Raw genomic sequence first — 9,492 nt, forward strand, 5'->3', positions numbered from 1 at the left:
GTCTTGACACTTATTCGAGAATGTTTCCAGAGTTACAATAATTTCATTAACATTTTAAGAAATATTTGTGTTGGAATAAAAATTTATTGAAACGTCGAGTGAAAATTGAAACCTAGAACAATGTAGCAGGGACATAAAACAAAATTTTGGATCAATCACACAATTCTAGAGTTACTACTACCACATATTGTCGAAGTTCCAATTTACATATGATATTTCTAAGGAATCTCTACTTCAATAGTTTTGAAATGTTAATGAAAGGTCAATGATGATGTTGCAACTTTTACATAGTGTTTTATCACGTGCAATACATGTGTGTTTTCAAAATATTGAATATTTTTTTATGCAATATTATTCAACATAATTATTTTCCAAAATTACTTCTGATTAATTTTATAAATTCTCGTGCTAAAGACATTATATATTCTCATAGTATTTCTTTTGTTGGTTAAATACTTTTTATGAAATAATATACATGTTTTTGGCCCTAATGTTTGTTTTTTTTTTCAAAACTATTTGCATGATTTCAATCTATTGTTTATTAGTACTAGTCCAAAAGAATATTAGTATCAATTTTTTTTAATATATTATAGATACGTGATGTTTTTGAAACAAGTAACAAAGTTCTAGAGCATTTCTTTAGGATTTAACTTAAAATTAGTAAAGAAATTAAAAAAGAAAGAAACGCCAACAACAAATTGGTTTCCAAACGGTTCTAAAATTATATAAAAACTAATTTAAGTTAGTTTACGATTTAGGGTTTTGTGTGTGCTGGGAATATTTTTCATATGTAAACCTATCTGTAAAATAATAATAATAATAAAAGGCAATAGGCGAACAAGAACAATAATGGTTTTAGCCATGTATAAATTTGTGGTGCCATTTGACCAAATTCTAAAATTGGAATAATTTGTTTTCTACATTTTAGGCACGGTTTTGTTCACCTTTTGAAAAAAAAAATCTTTTTATTCCTTTCCCTTTTCTTAAGAAACAAACAAATGCGTGAAAGTAAAAGTATTTCCATTCAAACTGTTAAAAAGAAAGGAAAAAAAAAAAAAAAACAATAAGGAAAGAAAATGAGCGAATCGAGCTTTTCAACGAAGTTGCTTTTAAGAATTATCTTAGATGTTTTTAGAGGATTTTTAAAAACAGAAAAATAAGAATCTATCAGTGATCGAAATTGACAGAAGTCTATCACTAGTAAATATTTATAGAAATCTATCCGTATCTATCAATATTTTTTTCTAACTTTTGTAAATAGTTTGACATTTTTTTTATTTGTAAAAATATATTTTTTTAATTGTTTTATTATTATTATTATTTTGTAAACATCAACATTCGAAAGAAGAATAATTTTTTTTTTTTAAGGGGATTATTTTCATTATTCTCACTCACATTCAAAAGAGAAAAGAATTTGAAAGTTGAAAGGCAAGATGGACAAATGTGATAGTTTGTTGCTTGTGGGGTTAACATTTGTTTGACCTCCTTACACAAGTAAAGCCCAATTTATCTTGTATTGTTTTTTACTAATTTACCCATTTATGACTCTCTTTTTTTTCCTTAAATCATTTTATTTCAAAAGTTTAGAAATTTATAGGTTGTTTTGTTCGGTTTTGTGCACAATAGTTTTCTTAAACAAAACTTTATATATTTACAAAGTTCTACCTAGTTTTTCCCCTTTATGAATGATTGAAAAAAAAAGAGAGACGGAAAGATTTTAGTCTAGCTTTGAAAATCATGTAATCTGTCTAAAATAATAATAATAACAATAAAGGAAAGAAAATCATGTAATGGAGTATTAGGTTGACAGTTAATCAAATATGTTTTTACTATAAAAATTTGAACTTTTTATTTAGAAATCAAAATAAGACCTTAATCATGATAGACGTTAAGATACTACCATTATTGCAGTAAACTTAAGCATAATTCAGTTGGTTAAGAGGTATATTGGTCAAAAGTTTAAATCCTCACTCTATTTCTTATTGAACTCAACGATAATATATATCTATATTATCATAAATAATTTTAATCTATATTATCGTGCATTTAACTCGCTAAATTTTAGAGTTGAATATGATTATGGTATATTGACATCCAAAATTTAAAGTTTTGTATTATGGTCTTCAAATGTTCATTTTCCTTTTAATTTTCCCAAACTTTTTGGTAACTCAACTAAATTACATATAAAATTTAAACAGATAAAAATGATTAAACTTGAGATCCAAAGGAATACAATGTCATATCAATATGCTTGAATGAGAAAGGAATCATAAAGCGACAAAAAGTGGATAAATACAAATTATATTCATCTTAATTTGTCATCCCCTAATGAAGCAATATTAAATAATTAAGAACAAAAATTGTGCTCTCAAAATTTAAATTTGTTTGAAAATATATGCCAAATTATCATTTTAAAAGATATGTTTAAAGGGAATATTATTAAATCGAATTATTTTGAAAGAGAAATGTGTCAACATATGGGATGACCAATATTTCTTTAAAAATAAAACATTGATAGAAAGCATATAGCATATTATAATGAAAACACAAATTATTTCTTTTTTGAAAAAAAATTATTAACGTTTTCCCATCTTTTTTTTCCTTTCCAAATTCTATTATTTTCCCCTCTTTTGAAGAAAATCCATGAAAAATCTGATTAAACTTATAATGCAAGGAAACCAATTTCCTAAACTTATGGATTTTTGTTGGCCTATTCTACTTTTAAAAGTTGACTCTATCTTTATTTATACTCCAAAAATAATATTTACTGAAAGATCCAAAAATAATAGTAAAAACAAATTTCCTCAATTTTACTTAACTTCTACCTATTTTCCTACTACTTTTTTTTATCCTAACACATTTTCAACTTAATCATCATAATTATCTTAATTTAATGTTTTGGGCCAAATTAGGGTTTCTTTGGGCCTCGTGAGCCCAATCAAAAAGCCCAATTCTGCCATCTGAAAAGATAATCTAGGAAGTAGTGAAAGCTTAGGAGTGAAAAAACTGATCTAAAAAGACAATTCATCCTCCAATTATCCGAACCATGTCCGACAAAATACATAATGACAAATATACCCTTCATTATTCCTTTAAATTTCGAAATTGTTCTTCATTCAAAAGGAACAATACCAATTATCGGATGCCCTCCGGCGAAAAAATCAAATTTCCCCACGTAAGGACTATAAAGGCACCTGAATCTTTTTTTTTTTTTTTTTTCCATATAAATTAATCTAATAAATAAATAAATTTATTTATTTTTCCATTGCCATTGAATTAACCATGAGACATGATGAATGGTATTTGTAGTATTTCATTTTTTGTAGTATAATAGGTCGATATGAGGATTTGAACTTCCGATCCTAAAATCAGTTCAAACAATCATAAATTATATTCACTTAATTTTGTTATTTTATAGTTTAGTAAATGTTTAATGTGAAAATTAATTACATTAATTTGAGTTGTGATTCATTTAATGATTAATCAAGTAAAAATAAATTTTTCTAACGAGTGAATGCATTATAATATTGGAAAAAAAGAGAGATATTCAAAGCTCACTCTACATATTTATTGAAGTCAAATACTGAAATAAGTAAATGAGGTTTTTATTTCTATCACGTTATATATCTATATATAATAATGGAAAACAAAATCTACACATTAAAAACTTTTAGCTAATTCAACTTTTGTTTCTAATAAAGAAACATGAAAAAATTATGATTATCGTTTTTAGGAGAAAAACGCTCCTTAATATAACCATATGAATAATATGAATCCAGTTTTAGTATAGTAAGTTTCACGTGATATGGTAGGACCAAATCATGATTACATCACAAAACTTAAAACAATTCAGTTATAGATATATCATTATAAAATGTTAAAAACAACAATAAAACGTATAGTTCTCGTGACATGCTAATTTACATTTTTACTCTCCCACTCCATTTCAATAAATCAAAATAATTTATAATACTTAAAAATCAACATTCAATGAAATTAAATCAAATAAGTCAATCAAGTGTGAAAAGAAAAACCCAAATAATTTGGATGATAAAAAAGATTAGAAAACTTGACCACATGCATGGAAATTGAAAGAGATTACTATTTAATGAAGAGAAAGGGAAAGGAAAACATGCAATGTAATTCCAACTTCCAATGAATTTGTATAAAAATTTAGAGAAATATGATTATTATTTATTAATTGATTAATCTTCTTCAGAATTAATCCTTAAAAGAGAGATGAATTAAAAAAAAAGTTTAATTAATTGATGGTGATGGATCAATCGTTGATCACACGTATGTAAACATAAAGCTAGAGAGACAAAGTGATAATTTTAGAGAGAGAAATAACCCAAAAAAGCCAAAATTAATTAATTAATAAATAAACAAAATTAAATTAAATTAAAAATTAAAAAAAGATTAATTTAATTAAACGGATACTTTAGCAGATTTCACGTACTCATTACCCTTTTAGAGAGACAAAGAACCTATTTTGGAGCCACAAATTTAGTAGAGATAAACACTCTGTTTTTTTTTTTTTTTTTTAAATAAATAAATAATAATAACTTTCAAACTTAAATAATTAATTCAAATTCATAGATAAGCTAAATCAAGCTTTTCAATTAGGGTTTATTTTTTTAGTTTTAAATAATAATTTAAAATTAATTAAATTTAAATTTTGTTACATAATCACATGGCATGTGAGCAACAGCTGTGCCCACTCTCACAACTTGATAAATACCCTTCTTACCTTCCTTACTCAGACTTTTGACCCTTTTCTTTGATCTCATTTTTCTTCTCTCTCTAACCACCAAAAACCAAAAACCAAAAACCAAAAACCAAAACCAAAACCCATTCTCTCTCTCTCTCTCTCTCTCTCTCTGCAAAACCAGAGCTACTGAGCTCTCCTTCTTTCTCTCTAATGGCGGACTTCAAACCCTAAACCATTCTTCACCTTCTCTTTTTTCCCTATTAACACCAAAACAATGATACCCTTTTCCCCATCTTCTTCAAATTCCTTTCTCAGCTTCTTTTTCTTCTTTTTCTCTCTCACTCTTCTCTCCTTCTCTGTTTCCTCTGTAACTCCCTCTTCTTCTCATGGAGATACCCAGAAACTTGTTTCCTTCAAATCTTCACTTCCAAACCCAACCCTTCTTCAGAACTGGCTTTCCAATGCTGACCCATGTTCGTTTTCTGGTATTACTTGTAAGGAAACCAGAGTCTCCGCTATAGACTTGAGCTTCTTGTCTTTGAGCTCTAATTTCAGTCATGTCTTCCCTTTGCTTGCGGCTCTTGACCATTTGGAATCTCTTTCTCTCAAATCCACTAACCTCACTGGCTCCATTTCTTTGCCCTCTGGATTCAAGTGTAGCCCTCTGCTTTCTTCTGTAGATCTGTCTCTCAATGGCTTGTTTGGTTCTGTTTCTGATGTCTCAAACTTGGGGGCTTGCCCCAATGTTAAGTCGCTTAATTTATCCTTTAACTCTTTTGATTTTCCTCTTAAAGACTCTGCCCCTGGATTGAAGCTTGATTTGCAGGTTCTTGATCTTTCTTCTAACCGGATTGTTGGGTCTAAATTAGTTCCATGGATTTTCTCTGGTGGGTGTGGTAATTTGCAGCACTTGGCATTGAAGGGAAACAAAATCAGTGGGGAGATTAATCTATCGTCTTGTAATAAACTCGAGCATTTGGATATCTCTGCCAACAATTTCACTGTCGGTATTCCGTCGTTAGGTGATTGCTCTGTTTTGGAACATTTTGATATCTCCGGCAATAAGTTCACCGGCGACGTTGGACATGCTCTGTCGTCTTGTCAGCAACTCACCTTTCTGAATCTCTCCAGCAACAAGTTCGGAGGTCCAATCCCTTCGTTTTCATCGTCCAATTTGTGGTTTCTTTCGCTTGCTAACAACGATTTCCAGGGGGAGATTCCTGTAAGTATTGCAGATTTGTGTTCTAGTTTGGTAGAGCTCGATCTTTCTTCTAATAGTTTGATTGGGGCTTTGCCTACTGCTTTGGGGTCTTGTTCTTCGTTGCAAACATTAGACATTTCGAAAAATAACCTCACTGGTGAGCTCCCCATTGCCGTTTTTGCCAAAATGAGTAGTCTCAAGAAACTCTCTGTTTCAGACAATAAATTTTTTGGGGTTTTGTCGGATTCTCTGTCTCAGCTTGCCATTTTGAATTCTTTGGATCTGAGTTCCAATAACTTTTCTGGGTCGATTCCGGCGGGGCTATGTGAAGACCCTAATAACAGCTTGAAAGAACTGTTTCTTCAGAACAATTGGTTAACAGGTCGAATCCCTTCGAGTATTAGTAATTGTTCACAGCTGGTTTCTCTTGATTTGAGCTTCAACTTTCTGAGTGGAACGATCCCTTCCAGCTTGGGATCGCTTTCTAAGCTTAAGAACTTGATCATGTGGTTGAATCAGCTGGAGGGGGAGATTCCATCGGATTTTAGCAACTTTCAAGGGCTCGAGAATCTGATCCTGGATTTCAATGAGCTCACCGGGACCATCCCTTCCGGGTTAAGCAACTGCACCAACTTGAACTGGATTTCGTTATCGAACAACCGGCTAAGCGGAGAGATTCCTGCTTGGATTGGGAGCTTACCGAGCCTTGCCATCCTTAAGCTCAGCAACAACTCATTCTACGGTAGGATTCCTCGGGAGCTTGGCGATTGTCGGAGCTTGATTTGGCTTGACCTTAATACCAATCTCTTGAATGGAACAATCCCTTCGGAGCTGTTTCGTCAATCGGGTAACATTGCTGTTAACTTTATCACAGGAAAGTCTTATGCTTACATTAAGAATGATGGTAGTAAGCAGTGCCATGGAGCTGGAAATTTGCTTGAGTTTGCTGGACTAAGACAGGAACAAGTGAACAGGATTTCAAGTAAGAGTCCTTGCAATTTCACTAGGGTTTATCAAGGAATGACTCAGCCCACTTTTAACCATAATGGCTCCATGATCTTTCTTGATCTTTCCCACAATATGTTGTCTGGTAGTATTCCCAAGGAGATCGGTTCTACAAACTATCTCTACATTTTGGATTTGGGACATAACAGTCTCTCGGGACCGATTCCGCAGGAGCTCGGCGACTTGACGAAACTTAACATTCTTGATCTGTCTAGCAATGAGCTTGAAGGATCAATTCCATTGTCTTTGACTGGACTTTCCTCCCTCATGGAGATTGATCTGTCCAACAATCATCTCAATGGTTCGATACCTGAATCAGCTCAGTTCGAAACATTCTCGGCATCTGGTTTTGCGAATAATTCTGGCCTATGTGGGTATCCTCTCCCTCCATGTGTGGTTGATTCAGCAGGAAATGCAAACTCTCAACATCAAAGATCTCATAGGAAACAGGCATCCCTTGCTGGGAGTGTTGCAATGGGGTTACTCTTCTCCCTCTTCTGTATTTTCGGTCTGATTATCGTCGTTATCGAGATGAGGAAGAGAAGGAAAAAGAAGGATTCTACTCTTGATTCTTATGTTGAGAGTCATTCCCAATCAGGCACGACCACCGCCGTTAACTGGAAGTTAACCGGTGCTCGTGAAGCATTGAGCATCAATCTTGCAACATTCGAGAAGCCACTACGGAAGCTTACATTTGCTGATCTTCTGGAGGCTACTAATGGCTTCCACAACGATAGCCTGATTGGTTCGGGGGGATTTGGCGACGTATACAAGGCTCAATTGAAGGATGGAAGTACTGTAGCCATCAAGAAGCTGATTCATGTCAGTGGACAGGGTGATCGAGAGTTCACTGCAGAAATGGAAACCATTGGCAAAATCAAACACCGAAACCTGGTACCGCTTTTAGGCTACTGCAAAGTCGGAGAAGAACGACTTCTGGTATATGAGTACATGAAATACGGAAGCCTGGAAGACGTTTTACACGACCAGAAGAAAGGCGGGATCAAACTGAATTGGGCAGCAAGAAGAAAAATTGCCATTGGAGCTGCAAGGGGACTGGCTTTCCTTCACCATAATTGCATCCCTCACATCATTCACAGGGACATGAAATCAAGCAATGTATTGCTGGATGAGAATTTGGAAGCCAGAGTCTCAGATTTTGGAATGGCAAGACTAATGAGCGCCATGGACACTCATTTGAGTGTCAGCACATTAGCCGGAACACCTGGTTACGTCCCTCCCGAATATTACCAAAGCTTCCGGTGTTCTACAAAAGGCGACGTTTACAGTTACGGTGTTGTTATGCTCGAGCTCTTAACAGGAAAACGACCTACAGACTCTGCAGATTTCGGGGACAACAATCTCGTTGGATGGGTAAAACAACACGCCAAGTTGGACCTAACCGATGTTTTTGATCCCGAACTCATAAAGGAGGATCCAAGCCTCAAGATGGAGCTTTTAGAACACTTGAAAGTAGCCGTTGCTTGCTTAGATGATAGGTCATGGCGGCGTCCGACCATGATCCAAGTAATGACGATGTTCAAGGAAATCCAAGCGGGATCGGGGATGGATTCACAATCTACAATTGGAACTGATAACCTCGGCGTCGACATGGTAGATATGAGCTTAAAGGAAGTACCAGAACCAGAAGGCAAGTAAGAGAAGAAATCGAGAGAATTCTTTTGGAGGGAAAAGAAGAAAGGATGGATGGAGATGATGGGAGATTTTGCAGCTCAAAATTTTAAAAATTTTCTTGTGTACACCACTTTGAGATGGCATAGCATGCAGCTGCTAGTGTAGTATCTCTCAACCAATTGAATGTATGTAATCTTTGTTATTTTATACATAAAAGTTGTTTAAAACTTTTTTTTTCTTCATAAAAATGTGTATATAAACAGTTTCTTTCAGTTGTTTATGCTTTCTTTTTGGTTGTTTATATATGAGAGACACCAATGGATGATTATTCATATGAAAAGAGCTTCCTCCATTTTTTGTGTCCTCACTTGATGGAGACTAAGTAGAGGTTTCTTTTGGCCTTTTCTTTCCATTTTCAATTACATCTCCCAACTTTATAAGAACCAAAAAAAGATTATGAGAATTAAGTTTTAATCAAAAATAGGATTTAGGATATGGTTTTGAGTCAGTTTTAGTGGCTCAATGGAAGTTCAGTTTGGAAGTTACTCCTTGTTTTTTACCATGAAAAGATAAATAACTATTTTCTACCTTTTTTTTTTCCCCTTCAGAAAATCTATATTGAAATTTAAATCTTTTTAGAAGTCATTCAATTACAGAATTCTATAAATGATTATGAAAGCTTTTTGTGAAAATTTTGTTGGGTATTTGTTTTTGGATTTGAATCCAATTTAACATACATTTTTGGACCACTCCTGAATGGATAAAATGGTCATAATTGCAAACTCCTACCCACATCAATTACCTTATATCCTAAAATTCTCTCTCTCTCTCTCTCCAAGCTCACTTTCTCTCTCTTCTTGTTTATTTTATTTTATTAATATGATGATGACGACGATGATAATAATAAGGATAAACTATTTAGTTTTGTCTCTTTTTCCAT

General features: G+C 33.1%; 1 protein-coding gene across 1 annotated transcript; it reads left to right on the forward strand.

Moving 5' to 3' along the window:
* Window positions 1-4,754: 4,754 nt before the first annotated feature.
* Window positions 4,755-8,904, forward strand: BRI1 (Leucine-rich receptor-like protein kinase family protein). The gene has a single exon (XM_039025238.2). The coding sequence runs from the start codon at window positions 4,986-4,988 to the stop codon at window positions 8,574-8,576; it is 3,591 nt and encodes a 1,196-aa protein (XP_038881166.1). The 5' UTR covers window positions 4,755-4,985; the 3' UTR covers window positions 8,577-8,904.
* Window positions 8,905-9,492: the final 588 nt, after the last annotated feature.

This window comes from Benincasa hispida, chromosome 3 (genome assembly GCF_027475165.1).
Source record: "Benincasa hispida cultivar pf3 chromosome 3, pf3_genome.v1.1, whole genome shotgun sequence".
NCBI lineage: Eukaryota > Viridiplantae > Streptophyta > Magnoliopsida > Cucurbitales > Cucurbitaceae > Benincasa > Benincasa hispida.

Coding starts and splice junctions, on each gene's coding strand:
- BRI1 (XM_039025238.2), top strand. CDS start 4,986: ATGATACCCTTTTCCCCATCTTCTTCAAATTCCTTTCTCAGCTTCTTT.